Source organism: Terrapene carolina, unplaced genomic scaffold (genome assembly GCF_002925995.2).
Source record: "Terrapene carolina triunguis isolate 2854851 unplaced genomic scaffold, T_m_triunguis-2.0 Scaffold242, whole genome shotgun sequence".
NCBI classification, from domain to species: domain Eukaryota; kingdom Metazoa; phylum Chordata; order Testudines; family Emydidae; genus Terrapene; species Terrapene triunguis.
Genome location: NW_020664593.1, coordinates 4,317,332 through 4,337,356, shown reverse-complemented (window position 1 = coordinate 4,337,356; position 20,025 = coordinate 4,317,332). Strand labels below are relative to the sequence as shown.

The 20,025-nt window shown below is 46.5% G+C and overlaps 1 protein-coding gene across 1 annotated transcript in view; it reads left to right on the top strand.

Annotated features, from left to right (window-relative positions):
• MAATS1 (MYCBP associated and testis expressed 1) overlaps window positions 1-20,025 on the top strand; it is a 56,546-nt gene that overhangs the window by 27,073 nt on the left and 9,448 nt on the right. Inside the window, exons 13-16 of the mRNA XM_024202431.1 lie at window positions 1,110-1,256; window positions 6,133-6,354; window positions 11,756-11,904; window positions 15,760-15,851. Of these exons, the coding sequence (XP_024058199.1) occupies window positions 1,110-1,256; window positions 6,133-6,354; window positions 11,756-11,904; window positions 15,760-15,851 (610 nt within the window). The remainder of the gene's footprint in view (window positions 1-1,109; window positions 1,257-6,132; window positions 6,355-11,755; window positions 11,905-15,759; window positions 15,852-20,025) is intronic.

Below are 20,025 nucleotides of genomic sequence, written 5' to 3'. Positions count from 1 at the left end.
ACAGCGCACAGGTGAGAGATGATAGGATCTGTGTCAATAAGTAATGCAGTTTTGAAAATGGTTTGATATGAAAATTGGGTTTCTTGAGTCTTTCCCTCATCCGGAGTGGCCTGATAGGAATGATGTCTTTGACTCCATTGTAGGGATGTTGACTCTCACAAAAATTTTGAGAGCCTCCCCGCCAAGGCTGCCCTTCTATTGCTGGGCTTACGTATGAGGAAGGGCAGGGGGCAGTAGATACTGGAACAGGGGAGAAAAGAAAAGGACATGGCACAGGGGAGGAGATAGGGGGCAGGGGGCATCATGGGGAGAGAGCTGAGGAGTGTCCAAGAGGATGCATGGTGGAGCTGGTAGAGGAGGGATCAGGGAGAAAGTCATTCCTATTAGTCAAGGGGAAGAGAAGATTGGCTCGCCCCAGATTTCTTATGGTATTTAGTGCATACTTGAGGTTGAATTTTCTGCCTGAAACAAGACCCACCTTCTCCCCCTCCCCACAGGGGAGAGAAGAGTGAGTGTCTTTCTCAAAGCTCAAAAATCAGTAGACTGACTAAAGAAATGATATTTGGCTTTTAAACATCATAAGAAATCTTTTTTGGGGGGGTTGTGGGGGGGACATCTGATTTTTTTAATTGATGGGGTTGGCAATTCTGCCAGCAATTTAAAGTCCAGTCCAGCATGTGTTTAACTCTAACCCCTTCTGGGTATACAAAGATCTGCTAAGTTTGTTTGTCATGCCCTCCAGTGGCTAGAAGACTGGGTAAGTCTTAATGCAACTGAAAGATAATGGAGGTTCTCCTTTGAATAGGTAATAGAGACCTGTCTGTTCTCTGGAGAAGAAGGGCCTGAGTTCTGCCCTTCATCCAGCACATGTGGGGTTTAGCTGACAGCTACAGTGTGTGTCTGGATATGGCCTTGGATTCATTACAGACGGTTTGGTTTCCTGTCAGTAGCACCAGGGATTTTCCTCAAAGGTTCACATGCTACTGACAGAGAATTTGGTATTGGAAACAGATGACTCCAACTTTGGAGGAAAAGGATATTTTCCGTTTGCAAAACTCTCAGATTTTATCTTCTGTTTAATTCCCATGGCTGTTAATTTTATTTGAAAGATGTTTGAAGGGAAGGAGAAGCGATTGGAACTGATCCGGGAACTGCGCACCACTCATGCACTTCAGGAAGATGGGAAGCTGCTTAAGAAGGCAGAGAAGCAAGTAACACTGGCCTTACAGCGACAACGTGACTTGCATGAGCACAAGGTTTGGCTATTAAGATAAAGAGGATAACACACACCCCATTCATCCATTCCTCCATCCCTTTTTAAATTTCTGTTCCTTTCTTGTAAGGATACCAACATATTTATAGAAATTGAATGTGTTGACCACGTTGCAGAATCCATCACAGGTGACAAAAACTGGCTTCCTTGCTGAGGGCAAGGACTGAATGGACATGTGCACTGAAGTGTTCTGTCATTGCTATAATGGGTCCCATCCTGAGAAGCTTGCATACCTCCCCCCCATGCTGTACCTGCTTTGTGGCTAAACAGAGGACTTCAATTTCCAGGGCTCTCAATGCATGAAAAATGTGCCTCATCATGAAAGCCTCAGTCCATCCAGATTATGATCCACATGGTTGATGTCAGCTGACTCCTCTGCAGTTGATAACGGCCTTCCCTTCAGCTGGCATAGTGAGGCATGCATGTCACCCCCTGAGTAAGCCATTTTGCTGAACAGATTTTGTGTCATTGTACTTAGGGTACATCTACATGTGGAGCTCAGGGTGTGATTCCCAGCTTGAGGAAGCACACTTGTGCTAGTTCTGATTGAGCTAGCATGCTAAAAGTAGAATGTAGCCACGGCAGCATGAGTGGCAGGAGGAGCTAGCTGCCCTGAGTGCTTGCCCATCAGAGAGGCTACCTATGTACTTGGGGAAGCTAGTCCCTCTTGCAGCTTGTGCTGCCATGGCCACATTCTATTTTTAGTATGTTAGATTGATCAGAGCTAGCGCAGGTATGTCTCCTCAACTTGCAATTCACTTCCCCAGCTTCAAGTGTACACATACCCTTAGTTATAGGCATCCCATCCCCTTGCAACTTCACACCCTCTCAGCTGCCTCTGCTGTGCAGAAATAGCCATGAAAGAGTTTACCCACCAACTAATACTAGGTGAATGGCCTATGGTACCCAAGCAGTGGAGTCAATTTGCTAAAGCAGTCGCTGTCCCCCTTCCCCAGAGAGAAATAGTCCTGTACCTCTCCAGCTGGCCAGAATCTATTTGAGATTTGGCACATTCACTCTCTTTCTGTTCACTTCCAACCTCTTAGCAGAGCAGTGACATTCTAGGGTTTCAGTATTTCTAGATGCTGCTTCATGCGTAGAGGGCAGAAGTGTAAGACTCTAGGCATAACACACACACACAATACCACGGGGGAGGGGCGGGAGAGGTGAACAATCCCTTTTATTGAACTAAGGAAAAATGAAATTTAAAGGCCCTGAGATTTGGAGACTTGAAGTGTCTCTTCATCAAGCCCTGGGAAAGCAGAGCCAAGGCGGAGAGGAGATACCAGCAGTGGGTCAATTCAGTCTCCATAATGACATTCGGACAGAAAGAGATCAAAGGGTGAAGATAGTGATCTGTTTGATCTCCTATCTCAGAATCTCATTGTGGAATTTGAACTAACCCTGCTGGCATGTCCTCCACCCCTTGCTTTGCTTTCCCAGGGCCGGAGGAAGAGAGACTACAATTTTCCCAATCTCAGGGCTTTTAACTTTAATTAACACATGCAAAGGGTTCACCTACAACTTTGTAGTAAGTTTCATGTACTTTTCTTTATGGGAAAATAGAACAAATGTACATGGGTAAAAATTCTCTCTAAGATGTGCATTATGCAGTACAGTTAATGACAGCAGTACTGTTTTGTGAATGTCCTTCTTACTAAATTATACCTTCTTAAAAGGAAAACTCCCAACTGACCTAAAAGCCTGTTAAATATTTTTATATTTGTGTGCATATTTCAGAAACCTATTAGCAACTCTTATTTTTAGGAGGCTGTTGTGGCCATTTTATATGTCAGCAGATCGTGGTTTAAAACTGACTTTGTCAGATAGTACTTCCCAAGGCATTCTACATAGGGGGAATAAAACTACTTATGATTCTGCAGCTAGAAGGACTGTAATCAGTTTGGACAGAGGGGTATGAGCAGAAATCGCATATGTTTTGGGGGAGTGTTGATTTAAGGCAAAATTCTGATAGAACATTAATCTTGGAATGTCTTCAGCAGTATCTCTGTCCTGCCCAGGAAATCCTTACACACAGCAAAAAAACAAGCATTAAGGAGAAGTGGCTCATGATTGTCCCATATCATCTGCTGGTATAGTGAGAAGATTAAATCCTCTTCCCTCCATCTTCCTCACAGCCTGTGGGGCATGAGAGGAACACTTTCAGTTCCAGCTCTGTGTTACAGTGACATTTTCACATTCTGTTGGATGCTGGTTTGGAAATGTGTAGTGTCTTGGAAGCTGGTACAAAACACAGGAAAGCCTGTTTATTACTGGCTGCTAGTCAGGGTTGTTTTGTTTTGTTTACTTGAGTTTATAACAGGCACATTCCACTGCCTGCTGAGCCATTGCAACAATGGCACAACATCTGAACCAGCTTCAGAAAATACTCTTTGCCTAAGCTTATTGCCGTGTAGTCCATACTAGAGATAATGAACTTACACAGTATCATTACATTTCCAGAGCACAAGCATCCTCACAAATCCCATAAAACAATGTGATTAGGGTTGGGGGGGTGGAAGGTGGTTAAGGAGACTTGGGCTCTATTCCCGGCTCTGTCACAGATTCCCTGGATCTGGTTTCCACTACCATGAATCTTGTGTTGTTTGCTTCAGAGGTGAAGCGAGTGTAAATCACCACCATTTGGATTTGCAAGCATGTTACACTTGACTTATCTTGCACAGGTATAAATGACAACACAATATATAAAACAGTAGAGAATTAGGCTTCCTGTATGACCTCAGCAAGTCATTGCACCTTTGTGCCTCAGTTTCCCCATTTGTAAAATGGGGATAAGACATACCTCGCTTCAAGGGGCATTGTGTGGTTTTATTAATTAATGTTTATAAAATGCTGTGAGCTCCTTGGATGGAAGTTGCCAGTGAGGCAAAGTATAGTAGTTATATCTTGCTACACTTCAGTGATCAGAGGAGGGGTCTTTGTCTGGCCCCACAGATGGTCCCAGCAAGAGAAGAGTGTGATGGGTTCCCCATGAGGTGCCTCTGGGGTACCACTGAGCCCGCCTGGGCTCTCTTTCACACTGTGGGGCTGTGATAAGTTGCCAGGCTCTCCAAGCTTGCTCTGACACCAGCATACACACAGATAGGGGCACACCCTGCTGCAGCTTCACACACACATGCTGAGATCAGCTCTGCCTGGGAAGGCTCAGCTAAGGCACCTCCCAGTTGCTTAGGCATGCACCCCCCTCTGGAGTGTAAACCCAAAATTATATCGTCTTGTGCTGCACAGGGAACTGTACAGCGTAAGCTCATAAAATTCACCCCCTCCCTCAATGTGGAGAGAGAGAGGCAACAGATTTTTGCCCCAAGTTATAATTTCCATACACACTGGTTGTAGACAAAACAAAACAACAAGTATAAAGTATAAAACAACAAAACAAAAGATAGATTTTAAGTGATTATAAGATATAGCAAACATATTAAAGCAGGTTTCAGAGTGGTAGCCTTGTTAGTCTGTATCAGCAAAAACAACGAGGAGTGGATTACCTTAGTATATAAACAAAACTGCAAACTGAGCTTAACACACTAGATAGGTAGGATATAAATTAGCAAATTCTCACCCTGAGTGATAAACAGGCTGGCAGATTCTTAAGGCACAAGTTACCTTGGCTTTCCCAGGTTTTCATATACAGGCTAAAAATCCCTCTAGCCTGGGACCATCACTTCCCACAGTTCAGTCCTTGCCCCTCAAGTGTTTTCAGGTGTGTTGTTGTAGCAAAAGTGCCATACCATCATGATGCTATTGTCCCCCTTTTATATCTTCTTCCCACTTGCTAGAAAGCGCTTTTGCTATGACCTGGGTCAAACAGTTCCCATTGTGTAGGGCTATCTTTTGAGATGTTTCTATTGTTCACAGTTCCTGGGGTAATCCTTGTGCTTGTGTGCATTTTCTCAATGAGCCATTAACATTGTTTGGCCTTTTTACTGTTGTACCTGAAAGGCTGCTTGTGAGTGTTTTCAACCTCACAACATGTTTCAGTAACACATACATAGCCAAACTCCATAACTTCACATTCGATGATGGTACATACAATCCAATGAGATATTGTCTAGCAGATCATGACTTTTAGAATGATACCTCACAAGGCATAGTTTGTACAAAACATATCCTAATTACATGACAGTGGTGAATATTGGGGTGCCAGGGTGTCACAAATAGTACAAAACAATAAACATTTTGTATCCTCTGAAGTGTTAGAAATTTATTTGCGCTTGTGATTATGCAGCCCTCTAAACAATTTATTCTAGCACACATCTGACCTATAAAGGCATAGATTTGACTTTTTGAATCCCAGGTAGAAGCTGTGTTTGCAACTACTGACCCTGATTCTTCATTTTGGCTCAGCTAAACTCAGCACAGAAATGAGGGGGAAACACTGCTGAAGGTGGTTTTATGTCACTTTTGTATCTCCCGCATTTTGGGTCTGAGAACTGGAGCAATCCCCAGTCTAAGTGAAAGTAGCCTGAAAAGCTGCTGTGATTTACTCTCTGCTGCAATGGCAATCTATGCTGGCGTATAGTGCACTCTAGCCACCCCTCTAGGCCAAGGGCTGCAAAGGGGGCAGCATAGGACCGTTCCTGTGGTCCTTCAGCAACAGGGAATTCCCCAGAAGTATTCCCAACTGATTAGTTCTGCAGAGCTTGCATACAGAGGCCATGGCAGAGCTCAGAATCAAGTCCACTGTTTTTAAAAGAAAAATGCAGAACACACAAATTAGCCTTATGCCTTGTGTGAGAGTGGGGTTTTGTGGTCATTCATGTGCCTGTGGTGGTTCTATGAGAAAGGGACTTGCATTCTTCACGGTATTTAATACAATTCTTGTTTGTTTTTGTTTTAAGCTGTCACTGGTTGAGAACCACTTGGCTCGGATAGAAGGGAGGGCATTAGTGAACATGTTCGATTTCCTGTCCAAAGAGCTGGTGAGGCTTCAGGAAGAAAGGAGGATCCATGCTTTTGCCATGCTGGCTGAGAGGCAGCGGCGCATCCGGGAAGCAGAGGAGAGTGGACGCCGCCAGGTAGAAGAGAGGCGCCGGCGGGAAGAGGATGAGATCTTCAAACAGGCAAGTGGAGGAGACAGAATTCTTCTATTGACCTAGTTACTGCCTCTTGGGGAGCTGGATTACTTATGCCAATGGGAGAAGGCCTCCCGTCATCATAGGTAGTGTCTACACTGTAACATTTTACATGTAGACAAACCCTCAGTCTTTTGACTTTGTCATGAATGAATCTAGGTCTCTAGATCTCTGCAACACATAGCTCCTCTGTCCTCCTCCCAGCTGTGGCTCTGCCTGGATCATCTCCAAGGCTAAGGCTCAGTCATAAGTCATCCTGCAGGGTCAAAGCATTGGGTCTGCTTCTTGTCAGGATGTTTTCAACCAGAGGTTCTCCTTTGAGTGCTCATGCACATGTCCATTCCACTGTACGTGTGTGTGGCTTCAGTATACTCAGGTCAGAGACTTTCGGTTGCAGTACTGGTAGGGTGGAGGGGTGCCCTGCATATATCCTCATGCTGAGACCCCAGAGTGTAAAGGGCAGAGCTGCTCCACCTCCCTCTCAGATCCTTCTTATCCATGGCAAAAGTTGGGGCTCCCCATTTCTCCTTAGAAACTTATTTCATCTTCACAGTGTTTTTCACTAGCTTTTTGTAAATAGTCATAGTTGTTAGTAGTAGTATTATCCCCTTAAGGGAATTTTTTTCTTTTATTGTTCTTTTTGTCTGTATTAATTATGCAGAAATGTCCTAGATTCCATGTAGCACTTGTAAAGTGACTGTGCCTGCTAAGGACAGACATTCTAGCTGCTTGTTTTGTTTGGGAGAGGGGCATTCCAATACAAGGGCTCTATCTGCTTATCCTTCCCCTCCCAAACAAAGAAACAGAGTGTGTTGCCTGAGGGAGCACTATCTTAAGTAGGTGATGAGACCTTCCTCAGCATCTGAGGACTCAGCTGCTTAGCAATCTGAGATACCTTCAACCACAACTGCTCTTCCTCTTCAGCCTAAAACATCTCACAAAAGCTTTGGTGAGAAGAAATGTTGATCTCCTTCCCCAGATCGGTTGGGTTAAAGGGGTTTTTCAGAAGACAAGAAATCCTCCCTTCATCACCTGAAAAAGATTTGGGAATCATGGTGAATAATTAGCTGAACATGAGCTCCCAGTGCAGTGTTGAGGCCAAAAAAGCTAATGCAATCCTTGTATGCATAAACAGGGGAATCTTGAGTAGGAGTAGAGAGGTTATTTTACCTCTATGTTTGGCAGCGCTGCAACTGCTGCTGGAAAACTGTGTCAAATTCAGGAACGATGTTGATAAATTGGAGAGAGTTCAGAGAAGAGCCACAAAAATGACTAGAGGATTAGAGAACCTGCCTTATAGTTATAGACTATTTAGCTTAACAAAGACAGTCTGTAATACCTACCTGGGGAACAAATATTTAATAATGGGCTCTTCAATCTAACTGAGAAAGGTATAACAATCCAATGGCTGGAAGATGAAGCTAGACAAATTCAGACTGAAAGTAATGTGTAATTTTTAAACTGTGAGAGTAATTAACCATTGGAACAATTTACCAAGGGTCGTGGTGGATCCTCAATCACTGGGAACTTAAATCAAGACTGAATGTTTTTTCTAAAAGATCTGCTCTAGCAGTTATTTTGGGGAAGTTCTATGTCCTGTATTATACAGGAAGTCAGATGATTTCAGTGGTCCCTTCTGGCCTGGGAATCTCTGAATCTTCCACCCTGAAGCAGAAGCATAAGTCCTCCAGTACCAAGTCAACAAGCTGCAAGGGGCAATCCCCAGTACCATATGAGACAGTGCTGTTGATAGTCTCAGTACCATTGAGATTGCACCTTCTGAGGCATCAGATGAAATGTTGCCACCACTCTCGGTGCCTGACATGTCACAGGCTTTTACAACTGCGAAGGGCCTATTATGCCTTCCGGTACTGGACTCATCACTGTTGGAGCAACTGGGACCATCTGTTCAGTCCCAGCCTATACATTCAGTACCCACTTTCAAAGAAGCTACCGGTACTGTCATCTTCATTGACTCCTACCTCAGTACCGAGAGTGCCATATGAATCTACAGCTATTCATCATCGGCTGCTTTGGTACCATCTGTGGTATTGGCTTCCGCACAGGACATAAGTAAGCTGTCTGTGACCTGAGTACCATCATCACAATAGCTGTCTTCTTCAACTTCAGTACTACCTACCTCTACGATTTCATTATTACCACTGGTACTGATACCAACAACGGTGTCTCCTTCAGTGTTGACTGGATTTCATTGTCCATCTTTGTACCATAGTACCCTTTCCTTAAGAAGATCTCTAATTCGTACTGGACTGGCTTCAGGTTTCCCAAAAGAGGATTCTTATATCTCTTCTTTGGATTTAGATGATGGATACCAAATTTGAAGGCATTCCGAGTAACAATGTGAATTTTAGAGCACTTAGAGTCAAGCAGTAAATAGAGAGCTGGTGTAGACCTTAACTATAGTAGACTTGGTGGTCCATTACAATGCTGAAAGGGAGACTTTTTAGTAAGGATAGGGGGAGAATGGAGGAAAGGGACTCTACACGTCCATCTGCAGCACAGGGGAATCCAAGGAGTGTGAAGTGGCCCATTCATCTCAATGAGGTGTTCTCAGCTGAATGTGAACAGCCTATGCAAATGAATAGAACCTGAAACAATAGCTCTGATATGAATGACCTGCTCCATTCATGTCTGAGAACCCATGCTATGCATCATACATGCCCAAGCTCAACTCTTCTCCTCTGTGGCATCAGTGTATTCTTGGTGCATGCCACCAGTATGTCTGTTCCAGCTTCATACTCGGGGGCAGGGATTCCACATATCCTTGTTCATATGGTGGGGGTCAGGGAGAGGGCTTCAGACTGGATAAGTCCACCAGAATCCAGCTCACATGAGGGGAGCATGAATGGGGGTGGATGTCAGACTCCCCAGAGGAGTTGGGTCCCCTAGATGCTGGCACACACACAGAGGTAGGGAGAGAGGCTTAAACTCACTCCTCTAAGAGAGGCATCCCCCCAGGATCGTGGCACACACACTGGAGGAGAACATGGGGTTCAGAGGTGCCCCTGCTCCTGTTCTCACCTAGTCTCCCTGTCACTCGCCTCATGTCACCCTTCCCAGTGAGCTCGAAATGATGAAAGCCAACACAGTATGATAAAACATCTCTCTGCAGACCACTACCAAGTGCTGGGCAGATCATGGTCTGGGAACATCTAAACTAAATGCATTATAAGCAGGGCCGGCTCTGGGCGGCCGGAGGCTTTTTTGCCTGGGGCGGGCGGCCGGAGCCCCGGGGGGGCGGCGGGGCGCCCCGGGGGCGGGTCCCGGCTCCCCCCCCGGCGGCCAGAGCGCCGCGCCGCCCCCCTCCAGGTGCCGCCCCAAGCACCAGCTTGGGTGCCTGGTGCCTGGAGCCGGCCCTGATTATAAGAAATCCAATGTGTTCATCCTGCTTCTGTTCCACGTTGCTTTGATAAACTATTTTGCTTCAGAATTCAAGTGACTACAAGAAGATTAATTTATTGAAGCTGTGGTAGTTCTAATCACATCTAAACTGCCCTGATGCTGTAAGGTGTTATTTGCCAGCTGTTCAGAGGACTATGTGAAATGAGTTGGTGTTTGGCATTCAATTAATGGAGCTAGCACATTGTACAGGAGATAGGAGAGTGTGTCCATAAACATAAAAGATCAGAGTTTTGCCTTGGGGACAGGTCATTTTCTGTACTTGTTTCTGTACAACTAGTTCCCCAGGAAAAGGCCATTAGAGAAGGAATCCTCATGTAACGGGATCCCCGGGGTGCAGCCTGGGACTGTGGGACCGCTGTGCCCCCTTAACTCTCCAGCCTGGGATGTCTCTCTCAATGCTTTGCCAGTGACAAGCAGCAAACCCCTCCAGGTGCTGTTATCACTCAGCACAACTGCATGTGGAGCCCCACACCCAGCTAGATTGAATGAATGCTCCCAGGGCCACTCATGGATAACACAGAGAAAGGCACCAGCCAAATCCCCCCAGCTCCCAGCCTTGTACCTCAGGAATATACCGTCTTGCACTGCTCAAGATCATTTCTTGAGCAATGCAAGTTTATTAATTGGTTCACCACTTCATCAATGGAAAGTGGATATACACCAGCCTTTGTAAACCTGAGCCAATTTACCAAGCACTTCAAACAAACTCACTGGTAAAGATAAACAGTAAAACAAGTTTACTGATTACAAAATATAGATTATAAGTGATAGGCTAAACATCAGAGATAGTTACCAAAGATTATAAAATATAAGCATGCAGTCTAAACTTTCAACCCTATTAGACAGGGCAACGTCTAGATTAAGCAGTTTTTCTCACCCCCACTGGATATTGCAGTTCATAGTACATGGGTTTCACCCTTGAAACCTAGGCCAGTCTCCTCTGTTGGAGTCTTCAGTCTCCTGAGTGACCTTGTTGCTTGCAGCATAGGTGTGGGGAGGAGAAAGTCCAAGCATGGGGCCCCATGTTATGTTTTATACCTTTCGTCCATGTGCTTGAAGAACACAAGTCCAGGCTTGTCTGGTGGCATTGCTGAGTCACCACCAGGCAAGGTTGAGCAATTCTCCTGGTGTGGCGTTGGGCAAGTGAGTCATTGCATTGTTACGTAGCTCCCTTGCTGGACAATGGCTGTTGATGGTTGTTCGACACCTGGCCAGGCATTGGTTATCTCCCTGGTTACTGTCTTTGGGGATCTAGTATCTGGGCGCTTCCCAAACCCACAGCATATTTTAGTGACAACCATATAACACTATTCTCATAACTTCATATGCATTAATTATATTTATATAATTTATATTCTTATTTAGATGGAACAGTGGGTTTCAGCAGATCATAACTTTTCCCGTGATACCTTTCAAGGCATGCTTTGTATGCAATATCACAATTATATACAAATGATGAATAGGGAGGTTACAGGGTGCTCCCCTGGGGCGTAGAGAGTCACACCTCACACTATGGATTCGTCTACACTGCAGCTGGAAGCGTGTCAAGCTAGTGTGCTAAAAATGGGAGCTTTGCAATTTGGCAGTGCGGCTTAGGCAAGTTGCCTGAGTTACATATCCTGGGGGACTGGGCAGGTTTGTACTCAGGCAGCTAGTCTGAGCCACTACCTGTGCTACCCTGGCTACACTGCTATTTTTAGCACGCTAGCTTGAGCAGAACTAGTATGTGTCTGTCGGTCTGAGCTGGAAAGCTTCCAGGTGCAGTGTAGAAATGTAAGACAACTTCTCATAGACTGCACGTGCCTTCTAAATCAATTGCCCTCACATAGCCCAGATTAAGTGGCGAGTCTCAGCTGACACACCATAGTCTTTGCCTCTCCCCACAGGCGGTCCCAGTAAGTGGGTACTACACAGCAATGAACATTTTGTATCTTGAGTCAGAGAGACATCTTGATGCTTGTTTCAGGTGGTTAAAGTGCACCAGAGTACTGTTGATTCTTACCTGGAAGATGTTATCCTGAACAGCATGGAGAGCACAGCTGAAGAACAAGCCAGGGAAGAGATTCAGAAGGTGGCTGTGGAAATCAATGACATTGCTTATGAAATGGAAAGCCGGTATGTCCTGGAGTGGACAAAGTACAGTTAGACACTGCTTTGCACAATTCAGACCCTGGCTGGCTAGCTAAATTTATAGTCTAGGGCCAGCACCGAGGGTGGGGCAATACAGTTCATAACACTACATAGACATGCTGCAGTTTTCATCCACTAGGGAGGCTCAGCCAAGTGTGTAACAACAACTCCTAAAAATGTGCAGATATGGTGGTTCCCAGTCAAGCTCAGATGTGGCGAGGTAGGACCTATTCCTGGCAGCTGTGCTGATGTGCCCTGACCATAAGATGAGAGTTTCCCAATGTCCCCCCACAAAGCCTTTACACTAGGATTTTCAAAGGCATGCAAGGGAGTTAGACACCCACACCTTGTTGAGATTTAATGGAAGCTGTCCACCTAACTTCCTTATACTCCTTTGAAAACCCCAGCCATAGAAAACAGCTAACATGCAGGTGTCCTTTAATCTGGAAACTGGTCTGTCCTCTAAGGCTTAAAAGTGTTTTTAGAGCAGATAGGCTTTGAAGGAAATACAACAGATATAGGAGCCTCCTAGAAATAAACCCACCTTTCATTCAGAAGTCAAAAGAAGTTTTTTTTTAAAGAGACTGCTAATCTTAATGAGGTCGGCCATATTGGCTGCTCCTTATGTAGGTCTGAGCTGAGTTCATCATGTTGCTGAAAACCTCAGTATGGTGTTCAGCTGTGCCTCAGAAGTAGGGTGACCAGTAGTAGGGTGATTTTATAGGAACAGTCCCGATTTTGGAGGCTTTTTCTTATAGAGGCTCCTATTACCCCCCACCCCGTCCCAATTTTTTACACTTGCTATCTGATCACCCTACTCAGAAGTGACTGTCTTTTAGGAGCTGTCATGCCTCCAGTTCAGTCTTTCTGACCCCTTTTGGTGTTTAGCCTTAAAAATACAGTGACACAGAACCCATCTTCATGGCAAAGCAGCTGTGCATTGTGTAGCCACATGAGTTTTCCCCAGGTCTTTAACATTCTGCTTGTGCAGATAATGCATTCAGCCTCTGGACTGGTTGGTAGCCCCCCCAAGGAGGAACTCTGACCTGAGATGTGGCATGGAAGATGGCACTGGGTCTAGCCAAAAATGAAGTTACAAAAGGGAAGAAATTGGCCGATTCAGCAAGGACCCAAAGACTAAACTGACAGACTTAGTGATCCTCTCACTGTACAGAGAGTCTCCCCAGTGCAGAAGTAACACACATCAACTGGTTAGTATAGGGGTATATAACCAGGGCTGTTGTGTCATTTTGGGGTTCAACCCAGACCAATAAGGGTTGTGTCACCACCTGCCCTGCAATTCTGGGTGCCTTAAATGTTATGGTGCTATGGCGCACAACCCAGATGCCAACAGCCAGCCTACAAGCATGCAGGTCACACCCTTGCTTCCACTGTTTTCAGAGTGATCCCAACCCCCAAATTTCCCTAAAACTGTCTCCCTGCTGTGTCCATTCCAGCCCTCGCCTGGAAAACTAACAGAAGTTAAGCTGGCTGCTGCTTTAACATCTGCTGTTTCTGTCTCTTTATCTTGACTGAGTTAACAATCACTTCAATTCAATCGAAGCACTGGCTTTGTATAGAGCAGCGGTTCTCAAACTGTGGGTCAGGACCCCAAAGTGGGTTGCGACCCCCATTTTCATGGGGTCACAAGGGCTGGCTTAGACTTGCTAGGGACCGGGGCCAAAGCCCAAGCCTCAGAGCTTTAGCCCTGGGTAGTGGGGCTCAGGTTATAGGCCACCTGCCTGGGGCTGAAGCCCTTGGTCTTCAGCTTTGCCATCCAGCAGGGTGGCAGAGCTCGAGCGGGCTCAGGCTTCAGTCCCCACTCCTGGGGTCATGTAGTAATTTTTGTTGTCAGAAAGGGGTTGCAGGGCAATGAAGTTTGAGAACCCCTGGTGCAGATAAAAAGTAAAACAAGTTTATTCAATCAAAAAAGAGAGGCTTTAAGTGAGTTCAGGTATAAAGGGAAGCATTACAAACAAACAGGGGTGGTGAGTTATATGGGACCGTAGTGCCCAGGCTCCAGCAAATTCAGGGCCCAGGGTCTCTCCCCCGGCCCTGCCTGCCACCCCATGCACCTCCCCCGGAGCATCCCCCGGCCCCGCCTGATGCCCCCACGTGCCTCTCCCAGAGCATCCCTGCCTGCGCCCTGGGCAGCGGGCGGCTGCCCTGCTGCTCTGGGCTGCGCTCCCTCGCCAGCCGCTGCCAGCTACAAAAGGGAGCGGCGCCGGTGGCAGGCTGAGGCAGTGGCACAGCCACCTCCTGCAGAGGGAGGAGGCGCACACATGATGGCAGCCCTCCCCTCTCCGGCACCCACCACAGGGGAGGCGATGGGGCTTCCTGGACCTGAGAGGGACCTGGCCCCTAGGAGCATGTGCAGTGACGGTGCTGGGTGAGTGTGCTGCCGAGAGGGGGACCCTCCCCTGGAGCTTCCTGCTGCCGGCGGGGAGAGGGCTGGGGGGGACTGTGGAGTCCTCTTTGGCCCAGCCCTGAAGCAGCCCGCCTGCACCCCAAACTCCTCATCCCCAGCCCTGCCCTGCTCCAGAGCCCTCCCTCCCGCACCTCAACCCTCTGCCCTAGCCCTGAGCCCCCTCCTGCACCATGAACCCCTCAGCCCCAGCCCCACCCACAGCCTGCACCCCAACTCTCTGCCCTAGCCCTGAACCCCTCCCACATCCCAAACCCCTCATCCCCAGCCCCACCCCAGAGCCCTCACCCCCAGCCAGAGCCCTCATCCCCCCACACCACACCACATTATGCAATATAGGGAAACTGTTAAAGACCTACTATTTCCAGTCCATTTTTACATTATTTAAAAATATATATATTGGCTTACAAGGCAGGTGTGGGTTGGGGGCGGGACTTGGACCCGTTCTGGGCACCACCAAAAATTATACAAACCTGCTGCCCCTGCAAACAAACTAGTAAAAATATGCTTTCTGATGGCTAAGACCTAACATAACAAGCTACAGTCTTTGTTTAAGGTAGTTTCTTCATCAATATTCCTTTTCTAACAATGGCTGACTAGCTGTTAGTCAGGATATCCACAGAGTCCAAGGTGCTGGTTTCCTTGTCTCCTCATGGGAGAGATTATTTTAGGGGTTCTTTGCCTCTCTCCAGTAAACCTTAGAAAAGTATATATCTCAAAGTTCATTGACCCTGCCTTAAGAGGCAGGAGGGCTTCCTGGGAATGCAGTCTCCATCCCCTGTTGACATTGTTAAGTGAACACTTTTTCCCCACTTGATCTCCTAATGGCTTTGTTTATCAGGTATGCAAATGTGCTTTTCTTTGCCTTTGGTCACACTTTGCACAATTTAAAGGGGAAACACATTCAAGCAGGTAGAACCGCATTCCTTTGGGAAAAAATGTTTAACAACTCCTGGTTTATTAACATGCCTGGTTTAAACACATTTTAGTCATAATTCTAGTATATATCTGTATAATCCTTTGCGGGTTGACCATAGCTGCATCATGCAAGAATATTAATGATCAGCGAGTTATTAGTTTTCTGGTGACATGTTACATGACACCTTTTAGATACAGATTATAACAATAATGAGTTAGAGTACACTGCGCTGGTCAGGCCAGCTGAAATTCAGTGCTAGATACCAGGGAGTCCCTTGCCTTCTGGCATAGGGATGCTCTTAGGGTCCCGGCTGTGTACCAATTTTTGTGGCTAAACGGAGGCCTTCACTTTCCCTGGCTGACACTTGCTTTCACCAGCACTAAAGTCACTTCAAAATAGTTAAACAATTTTTTAAAATGTTAAGCGGAGTGTGGTAGTGGTGCGGTGGGAAGTAAAGTAATAAATGTTAATTTCACTCTCCATGTTTGTTCTGTAGTCGAACTCGTCTGCAATCAGAAGAGATTGTAGCAGAGCTGGTTTATGGTTTCCTGATACCAGAATTACAGAAAATCTCTGTCAAGGAGAAAGGTAAGGAGGCCAATAGCTTTGTTCTCTTCTTTAACTGATTTATTGGCTGAAAGGTCCATCTGCCAGGAGTTTCAGTAGAGTCTGAGGCTATGTCTACACAGCAATAAAAGACCCATGACAGCTAGTAAGAGCCCAGGTGAACTGACTTGGGCTTGTGGGGCTCACACTGCAGGGCTAAAAATGGCAGTGTAGTTGTGCAGGCTCAGGCTGGAGTCTGGGCTCTGAAACCTGGCAAGGGGGGGAAGAGTCTTGAAGCCCAGGTTCCAGGCTGAGCTTGAAAAATTACACTGCTATTTATGTGCACTAATCTTTTTAGGCACAGTGGCTCAAATTCAACCCTAGTGTAAGCACGTATAACTCCATTGAAATCAGTGGAGCTGCACCTACTTATGCTAGAGACGAAATAGTCCATTGTTCCTTGAATATACTGAAACAAGTGTTTGAATAGCTCTGAATTAGTCTGAATTATTGAGTATGGAACAATTTCCCACTGACTGCAAAAGTCCCTAATATGTAGTTAATTTATGCAAATAGAAAATGTACAAGGAAGCTTATATTGTGTTTCTTTCTCTTTGTTCCTTTCTAATTTGCCCAGAAGTAGGAACAGATGTAATGTCTTATGATTGATTTTGCGACATCATGTTTGCAGTGGAAAATCTTATGCTATTGTAGAGAGGGCATTGTTTTAATCAAGTCTGAATATTATGGCTCCATAGTTCAGAGAATGGAAGGACATTAGAAATCCATGTGTCATGATGATGATCAGGATAGAATGACCGTTCTTGATCAGGAGACTTCTCTTGCCCAGCCCATTCAGAAGATTGCAGACATGCTCCCCATAAAGCGTGTATTGACTTTGAAAAGCAAATGTAAAAAATTGCATAATAGGGGTTCTATGTTTTATTGTTTCTCTCTGACTCCAGAGCAAATGTGCTCACAGTTTACTGATTAAAAATATAAATATTTGCTAACTACAAGCCCTGCAAACACATTCTGGGATTTAAGAATCATGCTAGCTTCTTTCTGGCTTATGTATCACCAACAATAACAATCAAGCACCTCGCAAACAATTCTGTTGATGGTGCATGAGCTAGAATAGCTCCCTCTCTTAACTGTGCAGGCTCTGCAGGGCTAACAGAGCAGTCAGTACAAACCAGTTATGGTCACTGAAGTCTGCAGCTACATCCAGGGATCAGATATGGCCACTTTTACATAGCCACTTTTCATAGTAGATCTGGGCATTAGAGAGTTACAATTAGCAAAATTTATTGCAGTGAGTTATTTTTTGGACTTAAATGTAAAAAAGCCACCTTTCCATTGATATATTTTAGCAATGTACATTTAATTTAGAACAAAAGAGGTAACCACTTAGGAAAAAGATAGGGATGTCATTGTAAATAACTCAATGAAAACCTGTGCTCCATATTCAGCAGACGCGAAAAAGAAACAAAATAGTAGGATGCATATTGTTGCCCCTTTTCAACCTGCCTGGCAAGTCTAAGTTCAGAATCCTGGGGATGTTCCAGTTGGGAGTAGAAATTGACGGAGTCTGGAATTCTTCTTGGAATGATGGTCCCTATGTGGATTCCAAACGTGGGTGCACATGCGTGCCATGCACCCGAGCCGGAACGGTTCATAGTAGTGTTCTTTGACTCACATATGCTTTGGCTGCGTGGTATGTCTGAGGCTTTAAGGCTCGACGCCGTTCCAGTTCCCTCATACTGCCACGTGGCCAGAGTTTGAATCCCCTGTTCCTCAGTGCTCTTAACCTGCTAAGAGAACTTTTTGTCTGTTATTTTTCCTCTAAATAGTTTCTTCTAGTTGTATATAGTTGTCCGCTGTCGTAAGTTAGGTCTCCCCTTTTTCCCCTCATGGGGTGCTCCCCATCCCAAGGCTATGCCCCAGCAAGCTGGCTTTAAAAGCTGTGCTTCATGCCCGTCTTCCTTCTCTGTGAGCGATGAACACCAATGCTGTCTCTGTTGCCTCAGCGAAGCTCACATCATCGCCCATAGCTCCATCTGCTGCTCCTTCCCGTCTCGAACTCGGGAAGCTGGAGAACCTCACCTCCGCAAACACCTCATGGAGGAGACTATGCACCCACGTGAGCAATCGGATCCTGCGCCAACAGATCCACCAGAGCACTGGCTGTCGCTGACGGTGAGTGCTTCTCCAGGCCCTTCCCGTGCGGCCCCGGCGGTACTGCTGAAGTCCCACCGTGTGAATAAGAAACACAGACATGGGTGTAAGGGTGACTCCCCGATGGGAAGTGCCTCCAAATGCAGCATTGCCTCCCCGAGCTCTGCCAGTTGTGCGTCGAGCCAGCCGCCCCACCTCCAAAGACATCTTGTACGGAGCGTATGTCCACACATCACCACATCCCGCCAGCGCCACTTCCGGCCATGGTGCATTGCCCACTGCCTTCACCCCCGGAACTGTCGACATGGCCGGGACCATCTGGACTTTCACGCCTGGTCCCACGCACACTGGGATGCTTGTCCTCTGATGCCGGCGGCCGAGACAATGCTGCCGTACTCTGGTTCCCCTCAGTGCTCCGGATCTCCAGCTGCTGTGAGGCTTCCATCTATGGCGGATGAACCTCTCCTGGTCTGGCAGCATCCTGCTCCGCTCTGCCTGTCTCCGCTGGCACTGTCGACCACTGAACCTCTCCTGCTCCTGGACCGCCATGCCTCACACCACGACAATCCTGCCTCTACAGGAGCTGTCTTCTGGTTTAGAGAGGTCCTCTGAGCCAGAACATGCCTTCTCACCTTTGTGTTCCTATAGCTTGAACCCTTGGTGCCAGCTCTACCCACTTGTGTACGGTCCCTCCGCCGAGACATGGTTCCATAACCCTTGGAGACTGCCGATGCCCGCGGATCTGTATGTCTGGCCCCACTGGCCCTCCTGAGACCATTACTGGGACTGCAGGGTACCATCTCTGCCACATCACTGACTGTCTCTGACCCACACTGTCCGTCCCTCCGTCTACACAGACACCCAGGACATTGCCACATCGCCAGTCCCTACTGGGGCCTCTTTGTCCCCAGACGATGTGCTCCTCCCTCGTCCTCAGACGAGGGCCTACTTCATCGTATGGCTGCAGCCCTCAGCCTGCAAGTGGAAGACATTTAGGACCCCCGGAACCAATTCCTGGCCATCCTACATCCTCTGGACGGGCGTTGTGTAAAGGTGGAAATGGTAGAGGTAGCAGCAGCAGCAGAGTAGTGAGGGGGCTGTGTGTGTGGGCGTTGGCGAGACGGCTCTTGCGGGCATTGGAGGAGCGGGGTCAAAAGGACGACCGCTGCTGCCTACTATTGGGGCTGGGGTATTGTCAAGGCTGTATCCCCACTTTGAACTTTAGGGTACAAGTGTGGGGGCCTGCATGAGGACTTCTAAGCTTAACTACCAGCTTAGTTCTGGTCCGCTGCCACCATTCCCTTCCCTGGGAAGCTGTTAGAAACTTTTCACCAATTCCCTGGTGAATACAGATCCAAACCCCCTTGGATCTCAAAACAAGGAGAAATTGACCCTTCCCCCCCCCCTTCCTTTCACCAACTCCTGGTGAATACAGATCCAAACCCCCTTGGATCTTAAAACAAGGAGAAATTGACCCTTCCCCCCCTCCTTCTTTTCACCAACTCCTGGTGAATACAGATCCAAAACCCTTTGGATCTAAAAACAAGGAAAAATCAATCAGGTTCTTAAAAAGAAGGCTTTTAATTAAGGAAAAAGGTAAAAATCATCTCTGTAAAATCAGTATGGAAAATAACTTTACAGGGTAATCAAACTTAAAGAGCTCAGAGGACCCCCCTCTGTCTTAGGTTCAAAGTACAGCAAACAAAGATAAACACTCTAGTAAAAGGTACATTTACAAGTTGAGAAAACAAAGTAAAACTAAGACGCCTTCCCTGGCTTTTTACTTACAAGTTTGAAATATGAGAGACTTGTTTAGAAAGATGGGGAGAACCTGGATTGATGTCTGGTCCCTCTCAGTCCCAAGAGCGAACAACAACCTTAAACAAAGAACACACCAAAGCCTTTCTCCCCCCTCCAAGATTTGAAAGTATCTTGTCCCCTTATTGGTCCTTTGGGTCAGGTGTCAGCCAGGTTACCCGAGCTTCTTAACCCTTTACAGGTAAAAGGATTTTGGAGTCTCTGGCCAGGAGGGATTTTA